The sequence below is a fragment of the Dreissena polymorpha genome, unplaced genomic scaffold, assembly GCF_020536995.1.
Source record: "Dreissena polymorpha isolate Duluth1 unplaced genomic scaffold, UMN_Dpol_1.0 chrUn003, whole genome shotgun sequence".
Classification (NCBI taxonomy): domain Eukaryota; kingdom Metazoa; phylum Mollusca; class Bivalvia; order Myida; family Dreissenidae; genus Dreissena; species Dreissena polymorpha.
Window position 1 is genome coordinate 522,501 of NW_026273317.1, and position 16,388 is coordinate 538,888.

Genomic DNA, 16,388 nt, shown 5'->3' on the forward strand with positions numbered 1-16,388 from the left:
TTAGTGCCTTTCTTTCTGCTGACTGAGTGCCTTTCTTTCTGCTGACTGAGTGCCTTTCTTTCTGCTGACTTAGTGCCTTTCTTTCTGCTGACTTAGTGCCTTTCTTTCTGCTGACTTAGTGCCTTTCTTTCTGCTGACTTAGTGCCTTTTCTTTCTGCTGACTTAGTGCCTTTCTTTCTGCTGACTTAGTGCCTTTCTTTCTGCTGACTTAGTGCCTTTTCTTTCTGCTGACTGAGTGCTTTTGCTTTCTGCTGACTTAGTGCCTTTGCTTTCAAGTGACTTAATGCCTTTGCTTTCTAATGACTTAGTGCCTTTTCTTTCTGCTGACTTAGTGCCTTTACTTTCTGCTGACTTAGTGCCTTTACTTTCTGCTGACTTAGTGTTTTTACTTTCTGTTGCATTAATGCCTTAATTTCCTGTTGTCCACACACTCTGATCTAGGCTGACGCTTTATGCCCCTTCTTTAAAGCCAGTATATACTATCTATTTAAATGGAAAATAGATATAAGGTTGATGAATGAAAAAGTGGAATAAAATTCCAAAGGAAATTGTACCAGGATATCAATTAAATAAGAGTTTTCTTTAATACAAATAATTGTTTTTATCTGCTTAAACTTGTTTGTTATGAATTTCTTTTAAGTATGGTATCATTATATTACATATTTTTACATGCTTAGTTCACATTTTTGTGGTGATTTACAGTTGAGAAAATACTTTTTGACATCGTTCATACTCGCTGTAAGTTATTCTTGTTCTACTTGATGCCATGTTAATGATGATTTGTGATATGTTGGTGATTATAGGACCACAAAATACAGCAGTAAGGCCAGAGAATTAGAGAGACAGGTGGCACAAGAGAAAATAAAAACACAAGTATGGGACGAACAGGTTTGTACAAAAGAATTTAGCCTAGAACCGGTTTTATTCCCTTGCTTTTACTTGTGCCATTTTGCTTCTGTGGGAGTTCAAAACAAGCACACACTATGTTATTACCTTACCTGTGATATCCAAAAATCTTGTTTTGTTATCTTATAATTTCTGTTATAATTATCAGTGTAAACCTGTAAAGATGTAAATAAATTTGTTTAGGAAGCCTTTTATTAATGTGCGTTACTGTTTTGTCACACATAATCAAACCTCAAACAATGCAATGATAGCTTATGTCACGTGATGTTTATTTTAAATAATTAAAAACAATTTTAATGTTAGTCCAAGGCAAATTTTACTATCACTATGAGGTAAGTAGCAATTGGCCTGTCTGTGCTTCCGTCTGTTAGTTTGTACAAGGTTAACCCTGAATGATAAGTTTCATATAACACTAATATGCTTCCTATCAAGCTTTGATATTTGCATGGCTGTTATCTATGAACACTTTCAACTGACCCACATTACCTGACCCCGTTTTAACCTGACATTGACCTTCAGACCTATTCCAATTTCCTCATTTTGAGTGAAAATATTCTTTACAATTAGTTTTTAACTTTAATGCATCTGTTTATAATGAAAACTTGTGCTGAACCCATTAAGGGGGAAAGGATTTTTCCTCTGTTTTTCCTAAATTACACCAATAGGCAGTAACCACAAGTAGGAGTTGATGTTTGCTGTTGTTAAGCCATGACTGTTGCAAAGAAAAGTGAAAATGCATATATATGCAACCATCATAAAACCAGAACAACTTGCGGGCTGTTTAGGTTTGATACTGTTTGACACTCATCAGTTCCTTAGGGTTGGAAACAAACCATAAAAACTTATACCTTGAAAGAAACCTATTAAATTTAATAAGATTTTCTAAGGGACTACAAACACACCAAATTGCCTATCTGAGTGGTAAATGATTAAGCCATGACTGTTGCAGAGGAAGAAAGATGCGGAGGACTTGGAGAAGAAGATCCGCGTGAACCTGAAGATCTACCAGCGGGAGCCTGTGGTCATTGAGGATGTACCCATATCTGACGAGGAAGAGGAGGAGAGGGAGGAAAAGGAAGAAGTCCTGCCTGGTAATGGTTATTTGTGAGGGTTTAAAAAAAACACGAATTGATAGTTGTTTCTAGGATGATAAAATATGGTTTAGATGTTATGTTTCTATTTCTAAAAGCTCTGGTGAAAAGATTTACAACTTGTAAGCCATTTGCAAATTGCCCCTATGATAGCTCCTGTGAAAAAAAATCAAGGCAAATTGCTTATGAATTGTGACATACTTAAAAGGGTTTTTGAAATGGTCTCATGGTTTTGGTGGAATTACTCCATAATGTGGTTGGTTGATGTGCTTCAATGTATATTTGCGTCATAACAAAAAAGTTGTCGTTAATTAGCCAATAAACAATGACAGATCAAACAATAATTTTGATTTTCACATGATTTATACGAACAAAAAATACAAATACAATGCATACGTTTAAATTTGGGATTGTCAAATAATTGAAACTATAAAAAAAATACCTTATTCCCTTTTGCCCTGGACAACAAATTAAATATTTTAATAAATAAAGTGAAATGTCACAGTAATTTATTTTTTAATGTTTTGTGTCATATACGTGATAACAATAGTTTGAAAGTTTGAAACATTTCATCAATTTAAAAATTGCAGAAGTGTTATTATATTCTTGACTATTGACCATAAATACATACGTTATTAAATGATTCACATATTTGTTTATTGAAATATCTCAACTCATTTACATATGTTATATTCAGAGCTGACATCAGAAATGGAGTCGAGGATTACCCAGTGTTTACAGAGGGGCAATGGAGCGGATGTGTTAGTAGACAAGTTTAAGCAACAGATCACGCGCACTGACATAGCAACCCTCGGCGGACTGAACTGGCTCAATGATGAGGTGAGAATTGAATAGAGAATTAAGACTTCATTGAGCATAATGGGTGTTAATAAACAGATAATATTCAGTCTTAGAAATACACCTAGAACAAGGTGTTTTGTTGTCCCCTACCGGTTTCACCGGAGGGGACTTCTGGTTTTCGCTCTGTGTGTCTGTATGTCTGTCTGTGAGTCTGTCTGTCACACTTTTCTGGATCCTGTGATAACTTTAAAAGTTCTTAATACTTTTTTCATGAAACTTGAGGCATGGATAGATGGCAACATGGACAGTATGCAAGTCATTTCATTTTGTTTCTACGTCAAAAATTCTGGTTGCTATGGCAACAAATAGACTAGAAATACTGCTGAAAATGGTGGTTTTCTGGATCCTGCGATAACTTTAAAAGTTCTTCATATTTTTTCATGAAACTTGAAACATTGATAGATAGCAATATGGACATTATGCACGTCATTTCATTTTGTTCCTATGTCAAAAATCTGGTTGTTATGGCAACAAATAAAAAATTCTGACAATGGTAGAGCCAGTTGGGGACATATATTGCTTGGCAATAGTATTAATATAGCATAAAAAAATGTACATCTAGCAGAAACATAATAATGTAAATGGGTAAATTACAATAATAATAATATTTCTAATGCCCTCAAAAGAAATGGCGAAAGATCTACGGCCCGTTTAACATTTCCAATACAAAATTCAAAAAGCCAGCTATAAAATGCAAGATTGCCAAACTTTCTGTTAAAACTACCCGAAGTATAATACGCTGCATCATTGGGAAATTCAGAGAGAAAATAAACTTTTCTAGTAAACTTGTGAGAAAAAGTATGCAAATGAGTGTCCGCAATAAAATGTTGATCTTGCAATTCAATCTTTAATTGTCAAATTTTGTATGCAGATCTTGTCTAACATTGCACTTTGTGGATGTTAAAAATATATAACCAATAAAGGAGGTTTTCAAAATGAACATAGTTACATGATTTCTGTTAAATTTTTCTAAGGGTACATTTTGAATGAAAAGTAATGACAGAAAAGCTAATTTTTGAAAGATTTCAGTGTAAGTAAAATGTGAACAATGTAAGCATCCTTATCGCTTTGTTCATAGTTAACAAAAGGATTTTGTTGTTTCCAGAATATAAATAAATGATTGAAATTGTTTCGTTAATGGTAGTTAAAGAAATGTTAGTTAACAGCATTGTTTATGAAGTTTGTTTGATGCTCGCATTAGAGAACAATGCATTAACTTTGTTTACATGCATAGAATTGATTTACTCATTTGGACCATACTATGAAACATCTTCTTCAGGCAAAAGATGTATAAAGGATATAACAATATAAAAAGTAAAATCAGAAATGAACCTTGAAGGTAACTGCATGAATAGGGTATGTGAGGAAAATTCAGTAGAGTATGTTTTACATATTAAACAATAAAACACATTAATATGTAACACATGCACTATTGAGGGGTGTGACATTTTTAAACAAGCTTGTACATTTAGCATCTATGTTGGACAGTGTGGCCTTAAAATTATAACTGTCTTTTGCCATGTCTGCCACAAATTATAGAGTAATTGCATAGTCCTTTGTCTGTCTGGTCATTAGGCTTGGTGTAAATAACTCTGATTAACCAAGTTTTCAATGATGTTCGAAATTCTGGTGATTAGATTGGTGTCATCATATAGGTGGTTTCATGTCAATAAGTTTGTATTGCCTGATCTTAACAAAATTTGGGAAATTTTAAGCTCACATGGAGACCTAGGTTTGGATTCAATTTATGGTGTATCAGGTCAAGGTTTCTAAAAATAGAACAATAGGTTGCACTAAATAACTTGATTGTGCATGAAGAAATAGCTTTGGGATGCATTTGGGGCCAGTCTGCTAAAGGTCAAGGCAGAGCTACAGATAAGCTGCGTATTTGCGTAAATACGCAATAAAAAATAGGTGGATACGCAATTTTTTCAAAATCTGTGCAAAACAAATCACCGATACCCAATTCGAGCCGCCTTCTATGCGTAATGAAAACTCCCGTTTAGTTTTGGCCGTTTTGAATCGAGTCTTAATCGACAAGCGCTTGTTTTTATGTGGTAACGTATTTACCAATCGTTTTTATGATAACAAATGCGAGTCAAACAAAATGGCGTCTCGAGGCAGACGAAAAGTTGCGCAAAAAAATACACAAACATTTAGATTCCTTTGTCGTGGTAAATCAATCTAAATATAAAACAATTGCAAAGGGCATAGTTGATGACTATAATGAATTTTGTTTGGGGCATTTTCGGTCAAAATACACTATATTATATGGTGGACGAACCAGTTATCGAACACCTAAGAAATTACGTTAAATTACCTTAAAATTGAAACACTTAAAATGACAAAAACATTTTGTTTTAACAAATGACTAACAGTTCAATCATTGAATGATTTATCTGTAAAGTTTTCCAGCAAACTACCTTCAAGAATTCATAACAATGATTCCCTGATTATTGTCACCTTTAGCAGACAAAACAAAATGGCGGCCGATGTAAACATCACCTATTACCGACACTTCATAAATATTACTCCAGTATATACAAAGTCACATGACTATCACTTGACCCGGACTCGGCGAAAAAATCTGTGTCTGCTGCATTCAAAATTGCAAACGGAAATATGCTTTTTGGTGTGTAAATGCAAGTTTTGATAAATGCATTCAAAAAGTAATAGCTAAAAACACACAAAACGGTGTGAATAACAATAAATGAATCCCTAAACCTGTTTTCGGCGCATTTGTTTCAAGCTAAGTAGGCAAGTAGGTCATGGACTTCATGTGCGACCATTTGTTTATCAATGTGACGTCATGCGCACTTTTGCGCATGTGCATACAGAATCAAAACAAAACGTCTGATAATAGGTGCTGTTCGATAACAGGTACTTACACGATACTACTACAATACCGTTCCAAACCCCTATGATGGGGTGTGTTGGGTTTCTAAAACAAAAGTACTGGCCCATATTATTGGAACAAAAACAAGTAGAAACACATTCGATGAGTGGGTTGAGAAATTCCCTTGTCTTCAGATTGTTGAATCTGATAGCAGAAAGATGGAACAACCTATACTGCGATTGAATACATAACAGTGACTTTATGTAGGTACAGTTTTGAGAAGCTAAATTCATGTTTTATTGCAAATACCCAATTCACTTGTTTGTCTTGGTGCAAATACCAAATTATTTTTTATATGAGCGGGCATCATACTTTTGGATACCCAATCACGTTTTCCATTACCCAATCCATTCTTATTTTGAAGGGTATTACCCAATTACCCCAAAAAGCTTATCTGTAGCTCTGGGTCAAGGTCATTGTAACTACAAATAGAAACACAACATACAGGTGGTTTCTTATCAATACCTTTATATTGAATTATCCAATCTTGATGAAACCTTGGTCATAGCATACTTGCATGGAGACATACCTTGTGATTTATTTTGATCATGGTTTGTTCAGGTCAACCTCACTTACTTAACAAAGAAAAATAGCTTACTCCCAATTAAGATTGGATGGAGTAATGTTACTGAATTTGTGTGTGTAGGTTATTAACACAAAAAACATTGCTTGGGATTGCATTTTTTGCCAGTCAGGTCAAGGTCACTGTTACTTAAAATAGACAAATGGTTTCTTTTGAAAGTATTGTTTAGATGGAGGTATTGTACATAAATTTTCTTTTACTTTGCACTAAAGCATACCTGTTTGAAATGACACTCAAAATTAATATGGTTAGCAACAAAATTGTCAATTGATGGCATAAGTATGTTCACCTGGTGCTGTTTAAACAGCTTACCCGGGAACTACTCTTTAGAAAGTTAAAAATTTCAGAAACAAAAAGTAATTTCTGATACTAAATTCTTGAATAAGGCAAGAGGCTTGTGGTAATCAATTGCATTATATACTGTATAAAATATTTAACCAGGTTTTCCGAAGGAAAAAAATGGTTATTAGATTGGCGAATGCGGGCGGGCTGGCTGGCTGGCGGGCTGGCTGGCGGGCTGGCGGAATAAGCTTGTCCGGGCCATAACTATGTCGTTCATTGTCAGATTTTAAAATCATTTGGCACATTTGTTCACCATCATTGGACGGTGTGTCGCGCGAAATAATTACGTCGATATCTCCAAGGTCAAGGTCACACTTTGAGTTCAAAGGTCAAAAATGGCCATAAATGAGCTTGTCCGAGCCATAACTATGTCGTTCATCGTCAGATTTTAAAATCATTTGGCACATTTGTTCACCATCATTGGACGGTGTGTCGTGCGAAATAATTACGTCGATATCTCCAAGGTCAAGGTCACACTTTGAGTTCAAAGGTCAAAAATGGCCATAAATGAGCTTGTCCTGGCCATAACTATGTCATTCATTGTGAGATTTTAAAATCATTTGGCACATTTGTTCACCATCATGGGACGGTGTGTCCCACGAAAGAATCACGTCAATATCTCCAATGTCAAGGTCGCCACGACTAAAAATAGATTTAAAAAAAAAAAAAAAACTTACAAAGGGGGTTAATTTTTTTTGGTCATTTCAAAAGTTCAGTTTGAGTTTTCTCCCTTTATCAGATTTTTTTTTCACAATGAAAACCTGGTTTTGTGACAATTTTGTCCCTTGTTTTTTTTTAAATTGTGGGGGGCGGATTACCGACTGTTTGCTGTTTATACACCACTATCCCTATATTTTCAGGTGATCAACTTTTACATGAATCTTCTCATGGATCGAGGCAGCAAGACCAATATGCCCAAGGTACACGCCTTCAACACATTCTTCTACCCGAAAATCAGCCAAGGGGGTCAGCAGTCGGTGAGACGATGGACAAAGACTGTGGACGTCCTGGCAGTGGACTACATCATAGTTCCTGTCCATCTGGGCATGCACTGGTGTCTGGCTGTAAGTGTGACCAATGGAAACATATGTTAACCCATTAATGCCTAGTTGACTCTCCCATCCTTCTAAATTGGATCAATTTATTTTCAAAATTAGGGATGTCTAGTATATTTGTTTCTACTCAGTTTAATATCCAGTAGGGATAAAGATATACATGTTCATGGTAAAAACACTCTTTTTATTCCAATATTTCGCCCAAATGGGCTTTATCGAAGTTAATAAACTTTGATAAAGACCATTTGGGCGAAATATTGGAATAAAAAGAGTGTTTTTACCATGAAAAAGTATTTGTTTCTATATTTAGAATATTTCTTACAGAAATTCCTTTAAGCAAACAGCGCAGACCCTGATGAGACGACGCATCATGCAGCGTCTCATCTGGGTATACACTGTTTGCCAAGGCCTTTTTTCTAGACGCTAGGCATAAATGGGTTAAGTTAAACATATGGGCATTTGAAAGATTCCTCACCAGGATTTCAGTAAATGAGTTTAAACATTGTTCCCGACTCTGCTCTGCAATAGTGTTTCAATCATCGCAGTAAACAAAATGTTCAATATCATGTATTATAACCGCACTAGATAAATATTTGATTATAGTAGCCTGAATAACATATCACCCGTCCCATTTTGTTGTGCTTTTGGTAAGTTGTAGACTGTAAACATTTGTTCGAGCTATTCTACTAGTATTTCAGTCTCTTTACTTACATGTATTGCCAAACAATCCTGAATTTTTATTGCATTTCACGAGTTTGAAAAAGTTACAAATCTTCCTATTGGACATTAAGGGAACTTCTCATGTATAAAATTATTGTGTAGGGCTTGTGGCCTTAGGTGTTTTTTTTTAATCTTTGGTTTAAATTTAAAAAGTATCTGGTTCACATTTTTAAAATGTGTATCAATAACATATATGTATGTATCTTTTGAAATAGCCATTTTATTTTTCTTCTGTTTTCTACAGGTTATAAACTTCAAAAAGAAGGAAATCCAGTATTACGATTCAATGGGAGGAACCAACCAAAAGTGCCTGAACCTTCTCAAGTGTGTATTGTGAATTTTCTTCCTTATCAGCAAATTTATACTATGAGCCTTGATGTAATTACATTATGTAAAACATATTTTCAATGAGTTTAAAAGTGGATTTAGATTATTCTTGCAGCCTTTATACTTGACAAAGGCCTTAAAGGGATCTTTTCACGCTTTGGTAAATTGACAAAATTGAAAAAAGTTGTTTCAGATTCGTAAGTTTTCGTTTTAGTTATGATATTTGTGAGGAAACAGTAATACTGAACATTAACCATGCTCTAATATAGCCATTATATGCATCTTTTGACGATTTTAAAACCTAAAAATTATAAAGCGTTGCAACGCGAAACGATTGAATAATTTGGAGAGTTCTGTTTTTGTCGTTAAATTTTGTGAAACTACGAAGATTGCTTATATAAGGTATAAAATACGTCAAGAATGTGTACTCGGTGGAATAGCTCAGTAGGCTAAAGCGTTTTTACTTCAGGACTCTGGCAGGACTCCAGGGGTCACTAGTTCGAAACCTGCTCCGGGCAATGTTCTTTTCCTTTTTTTTATTTTTTTCTTGATTTTTTACAGGAGCTTTTACGATCCAATGTTTACATTTATCAATATAAAGCATTTAACGAATAAGTTAAAAAAATGCTAAAATCTGTGAAAAGGCCCCTTTAAATAGGACTTCAGACATTTTAATTGATTCATAAAATATTTTGTACTTATGTATAACGTGTACATGGTGATTAACAATTGCCTATACTTATAGCATGTTTTCAGTTGATCATATCATGTCTTTAGATAAAAAAAAAATTTAATTGTTTTCCTTGGTGGTGCTCAAAGGAGTAGGAATCAAAGTTAAGAAGACCAGATTGCAAGGGAAACTTGATAATAAACCCATTACATCAGTGATCACTAAAACACCTCTTTGACAATTCTTGTGTTTTACAAACTAAATCACCTGTGAGTTATCCCATTTTTGTGAATGTGTACTTGATTGATCATTTTCAGGACTTATCTTTGTGATGAAAGCAAAGAGAAGAAGAAGAAAGACTTTGATCTCAATGGCTGGAACACAGTAACAATGAAGGTTAGGTTTATATTGATAATACTATCTTTCTATGTGAATTAAAATAAATGTTTTATCCAATACCATAGGTATATAATTCACTGGTAGATTTAGGTATATAATTCACTGGTAGATTTAGGTATATAATTCACTGTTCAATTGTTTTCATACAATATTTTTGTTTAGCAAAATAAAAATTTCTTTAGCAAAATGGGTCAATCGGTAGTTATTGGCTAATGTTTCTTTAAGTGGAGTGATCACTGCTTCACTATTTAATGGTTGATATTTCAATGGGAAACAAACTCCACAGGTTTAGATAATCCAATCAATATGCCTGTTCTGCACACAAAAAATTATCACAGAATGAAAGACAGTTTTTGTTGACTGGTAAATTGACTAAGATGATATGGATCAGCACTATTTACAGCGTGTTTTTTTTTTCCTGAAATTTGCAAACATTTGTGGGATGCATGTAAAATCATGTAACCATACTAACAGGGCGTTCGCTGCCATTGGCCAAATTAGCCAATTGCTGCAAATAAGAACATTGGGCTCAAGAAATTTCCATTTGACTACAAGGTTTTCTTCATAATTACAATTCAAATATTCAAAATAATAAGAATTCAGAAGTAACAAGGTAAATTTGGCAACAGACATTTTTTACCCAGCGGGAGCCCTTATTGAAATGTTGTGTATTGTAGGATATACCCCAGCAGATGAATGGGTCTGACTGTGGAATGTTCACCTGTAAGTTTGCTGACTACATCACCAGGGAGGCTCCCATCACATTTACTCAGGTAAATTAACCACATCATGTGATAATGGGTCTTATTCCAGCCTAGCTCCTGGCCAGCCTGCACATTTGCAGTCTGGTTAGTAGCTTACCTGTCTGCTTTAGTTACTCAAGGTTTCATTGTCTCATTAGCGAAAATTATAGCTATTCACCATGCTGGTTGCTTATGGCATAATATTAATTTTCTTACAACGCTGCTTATGTGAGATTTCCTTCAAAAGCTAAATGTAAGAAATGAATGTACTTTCACTTCCAGTCTTGGCAAAAGTCAGTCAGCCTTCTTACGAAGAAAGTTTAATTGCATGATGTCCACCAAAAAGTCTCAGAATAATGGCCTTTCTGGCCAGACCCAAAATCAGGTCAACTACCAATTTGAAGTTGATTCCCCTTTAAGTGGAATATGGACCAGTAATTTTTAGCTCGGCTGTTTTTGGAGAAAACCTGAGGTATTGTCATAGCCAGCTCGTCGCGTCGTGTCCGCCGTCTGCGTCGTGCTAAAACCTTAACATTTTGTCAAGGTTTTGAACATTAGCTCTAAAACAATGTGCTTCAACCTACAACTTAGAAACTTCATATGTAGCTGCACCTTGATGAGTTCTACATGCCACATCCATTTTTGGGTCACTAGGTCAAAGGTCAAGGTCACTGTGACCTCTAAAAAAACAAAAAAACAAATATTAATTCTGACAAGCTTTCATCTATTCAAAACTGCACCTGCAGCCGAGCGTGGCACCCGTTATGCAGTGCTCTTGTTAAAAGATTAACACACCTTGGAGTTAAATGACTTCAGGGACTTTCATGGTTTAGAGTCTTTTGAGGAGACTGCTAAAACCATAATGTATATTGGTAAATATAGGTTCCTTAGAAAAAAGTTAAAAAGTTTTTAATTTATTATTTGTGATTTATTTTGGTATAAAATAAGCACTTTTTGTTTTTATTTAGAGAGCAGTTATTTTCTTATTTTGTATTTTCTTAAATATTTAACAACTACTGTTTAAAGCAGCAAGCTTTAGTAAAAAATAAACTTTTGAAATAATTGTCCTAAATGAAATTCTTGCTAAGACAGCTTTCAGAGAAATGACAGTGACATTAGTAGTTTTAACTCAATGACAGTGTTAGTAAAGCAATTATTTGTAAAATTATACAAACTATCACATGGTCATAGAATGATTTTTTGCATTATTGCAATAAAATATTCCCTGATGAGAATGAACAACTTATTGTGGAAGTTCATTTAAATTGAATATCTTTAAAATGGGACTGTAAAATTGAGCCTTTATCTCGGACATCTGGGCTTAATGCACATGCTAATTAGGAACAACTCTTCCTGCTTTTATGGAATCTTGTGTAAATGAAGTCTCTTGTTAACAAATATCCAGTTAAGGCAGAAAGTGTCAACTCATTAGCATGTGCAGAATGCAAAGTCTTATCTGGGATGACACTTAAAGCCTATTAATGAAGCCCAGAGTTCACAGAATGAGGCTCAATTTATCTTTGTTGCTGTAATTGGGGCACAATCACTTGAAGCTGTGATCATTTGCATGAAAAATTGTGTGGAGAAGTATACAGTGTGTAAATAAGAGGTCGTGTGTTCTTGTTTTCAGCAACATATGCCATACTTCAGGAGAAGAATGGTGTACGAGATTGTTACAGGAAAACTGCTACAGTGACATTCATAAACATCTGCAAAGTCAAAAGTGCTGAGACAGATCTTAGATGACAGATCTGGACATTAATTTTCTAAAGCCAGGGTAACCAATGGACAAAGCAGCAACCTTTTTGCCACTACAAGTCAGCAATTACAGCATTCAAACAATTACAAGGAAAAAAAAATAACTTAAAAGAAATGCTTAGATTGCAGTTTTTGTATGTTGCTGTTTACATGAACATACAAATTACTATAATGAAGCGATTCAATCAACAGTGAATAGTAATTAAAAAGAAGTCGCTAACGTATGTGCAATAAACAGATTCACATGAAGGCATTGGAATAAACTGTGTAAGAAAAACAAACAGTTCTAAGGGCATAAAGGATAAGGTGTTATTTGGTAGAGGCTTCTGAAAACAAAGCCCAGAGAAGGGTGCTAAGTAGTGACTGGAGTGGTGTCAAGCAATGTTGCAGGGTGAGTAGAATCTGGAAATTGACCCACTACCTGTGTGTCAGAATTGCAGCAAAATTGGTGGGAACATGTTTTGATGAAAGACAATAGTTAACAGGACATGTTTCGACTTGGTTGTATAAATGAGGTCTGATGGACATGTACATACTTTTTTAAATTTTTGCATCTGGTCTTTATGTTATGTTTGGCAACTCTTTCCACCTTGTATAAGACCAAGTTCAGTGGCAAAGTTTCAAAGGATTATTTTATTAAACATTATTATTTCTAGACTTTAAAATGAGAAAAAAAAGGAAAAATGAATGCATATTTGAGTGACATACATATTAATTCAATTCCTATAGAAAATAATATTAAAAAATCAAGATATTTTTTCTGTGACTGTGCAACTTTGAACAACAGAATATCATTACAATATATATAAGTAATTGTATCATTGGAGCTTTTGTCATAAAGAATTATTATACTTCAATTCAACATACCGGTACTAGCTTTCTCCATTTGCGAGTGGTTGTTTTCAAGTTGGTCTATATTTTTGCTTAAACTGAATTCTCCTTATTACATTAATATTACTTTGACTTTTGTAAGTGCTTTCTCTTATTGCAATTTGTAATAAATTAGATGTGCGTCTCAAAGTCCATTATTGATGTAAGCATCCAGTTTTTCTGTTTAAAGTACATATAATATAATTATGTTATGGCTGCATTGCAAATACAACCTTACTTTACCAGGTTAGCATAATAACCCATACAAATTGAGATATTTATGCCCCCTTTCGAAGAAGAGGGGGTATATTGTTTTGCTCATGTTGGTCGGTTTGCCGTCGGTCCACCAGATGGTTTCAGGATGATAACTCAAGAACGCTTAGGCCTAGGATCATGAAACTTCATAGGTACATTGATCATGACTGGCAGATGACCCATATTGATTTTCAGATCACTAGGTCAAAGGTCAAGGTCACAGTGACTCGAAATAGTAAAATGGTTTCCGGATGATAACTCAAGAATGTTTACGCCTAGAATCATGAAACTTTATAGGTACATTGATCATGACTGGCAGATGACCCCTATAGATTTTCAGGTCACTAGGTTAAAGGTCAAGGTCACAGTGACTCTAAACAGTAAAAAGGTTTCCGGATGATAACTCAAGAATGCTTACGCCTAGGATCATGAAACTTCATAAATACATTGATCATGACTGGCAGATGACACCTATTGATTTTCAGGTCACTAGGTCAAGGTCACAGTGAGTCGAAACAGTAAAATGGTTTCCTGATGATAACTGAAGAATAATTAGGCCTAGGATCATGAAACTTCATAGGTACATTGATCATGACTGGCAGATGACCCCTATTGATTTTCAGGTCACTAGGTCAAAGGTCAAGGTCACAGTGACAAAAAACTTATTCACACAATGGCTGCCACTACAACTGATGGCCCATATGGGGGGCATGCATGTTTTACAAACAGCCCTTGTTAATTTAGATATGTATGGTTGATAAGTCAGACAAAGATTTTGTTTCATAGTGTATATAAATAATATTGCATTTTTTGCATTGTATGTTTCATGTTCATGTATAGTGTATTTTTCATCTGAAACAGTTGCATCATATTATTATTTATTTACAAGATACTTGGAAATAAAAACTTATCTGCCCTTTGAAATTTGTCATTTTTATTTTCTTCCCTTTTTCAAACAGGTTTTGCTATACTGAAAGAATTGAAGAACTAATGTTATTACTAAGTATGTAATTTGAATGCAAATAAAAATATCAAACAACAGCATTAAATGTACTTTGTGTATGTGCTCGCAATGGTCCATAGCCCAGATCCATTTATGGATTAAGATGCATAAGTCTTAACCAGTGAATGATCTTATCATGGATTAACATGATAATTGCTTCACAAAGGACAAAAAAATGTAGATATCAATTTTTTTAAAGAAAATGGTTGTGTCCAATCATGGCCTTTTACAGACGTGAAAACAAATGTTTTTATTGAACGGCTTCTTTTAAAAAAGAAATCCAGGCTTTCATTTCTAACTTAATTTATAAACTTCTGAATGTTCACACAGAAGTGCTAAAAAGAAGTCTTATCTATGAGGCCAGATTTTTATTCCGAGGATCAGTTTTGGTTTGAAACAGCATGAAAATCTGAAGGTGAGCAAGCAACTCTGCACCAAATGCAATGGCCAGCACAGTTGTACACATTTAATGTTCTGTCCAAGAGACATGTGCCAGGGTGTCGGACCAAATGGTCAGCATGTGGCTAAAATAACCATGATCAGATGACAGTTTGTTCTGTTTAAATTATGCATTTATTCTATCACTGTCGACATCACCTCTTATAAATATTTTCTTGTGTACCACAATCTTGGCAGTATTCAGGGGCGGTTCCAGGATTTCTGGTTGGGGGGGGGGGGATATTGAAAAATTTGCTTGTGGTAATAGCCTGTTGGGTACAGGGCAAATCCTTGCTAGGGGGGCCAGCATGATTTTAGTATTTTGAAGGCTTGTTTTGGTGTTGGCGCATTCATCTTTGTTGACATAAAATGCAGCGAAAAGAGAATCAATGTGCAAAAAGAGGGATACAGCAGAATCGCAAAGTTCTATTTGAAAAAAACTGGGCGACAGAGAGGCTTAAGTTAAAACATTTAGCAATTGTCTGTGATAAGTGGGAAATGTTGTGTACAAAAAAGAAGAAAAATTAGTTTAAATATGCGATTTATATCTAGTTAAGTGTGAAACATCACATGAATTGACTACTTTGGCGATTTGAGGGGGGGGGGGCGTACACCACATCCGCCCCTCCTCCCCCCCTCCCTCTCCACTTGGATCCACCAAAACCTTGTAACCACCTAAGTACCACATTTGTGTCTCCATCTTGATTAAACTTGGTTTTTCTTGATAATATCTAGACCAAGTCGAAATCTGGGTCAACTATGTCCAAAACTTAGCTCACTCAGTTAAATCATACTTATTAAATATTAGTAATACTTATTACTCAATCTTGAGGAAACATGTACAGATATTATCTTTAAAACATTCATTTCAACTTTTCTCCAAAAACAGGTCTTTGAAAACTTTATATTTTTTTATGTCAGACAGTGTAAATATACAAGAAATAAAAATAAACGATGATATTAAACTTCAATATGCATCACCCATTTATTATTGTAAAAAAAATTAATGAAATTCCTGACAGTTTATTATAGTTTACAATAAGTGATGCATTTTTTTTAATAGATACACGTATTCTGCTTATGGAGTTAACGGCAAATCTATTTCATTTGGGAAACAAAACTTATTAAAAAAACATCATTGAAGAATTTGGAATCTCAAATAAATAATATTTGAAACAAAAATGTAAAGTACAGTTTAGGCGCTATATACAGTAAGTAACAAAAATAATCGACTCATTTTTTAGGATTTTTGTTGTTGTGTATAACAAATGAACATTTGTTAGGGTTTTGGGACGGGGTAGCAGTTTATGCCGACTCCCTGTGGGTTATCTGTAAATCAAATATTACATTTAATCATCCATCACATATTATCCGCGCACCGATACATGTGCTTCATGTTTCAAAACCTATCCGTGAATACATGTCAATATGTTAAATTGACGTAATCAGCAGTTTGTTGATTACAAATATG

The 16,388-nt window shown here is 34.6% G+C and overlaps 1 protein-coding gene across 4 annotated transcripts in view; it reads left to right on the forward strand.

Moving 5' to 3' along the window:
- LOC127863242 (sentrin-specific protease 1-like) overlaps nt 1-16,388 on the forward strand; it is a 289,205-nt gene that overhangs the window by 22,925 nt on the left and 249,892 nt on the right. The window contains exons 12-21 of one of the 4 annotated variants that reach the window (XM_052402632.1): nt 804-888; nt 1,856-1,997; nt 2,695-2,837; nt 7,540-7,743; nt 8,699-8,778; nt 9,769-9,847; nt 10,528-10,623; nt 12,224-13,719; nt 13,865-13,961; nt 14,100-14,400. In XM_052402632.1, the coding sequence (XP_052258592.1) occupies nt 804-888; nt 1,856-1,997; nt 2,695-2,837; nt 7,540-7,743; nt 8,699-8,778; nt 9,769-9,847; nt 10,528-10,623; nt 12,224-12,289 (895 nt within the window). In that variant the 3' untranslated portion in view covers nt 12,290-13,719; nt 13,865-13,961; nt 14,100-14,400. Of the gene's footprint in view, nt 1-803; nt 889-1,855; nt 1,998-2,694; nt 2,838-7,539; nt 7,744-8,698; nt 8,779-9,768; nt 9,848-10,527; nt 10,624-12,223; nt 13,962-14,099; nt 14,401-16,388 lie in introns of those variants that run through there. The other 3 variants (XM_052402630.1, XM_052402629.1, XM_052402633.1) reach the window with 3 other exon arrangements.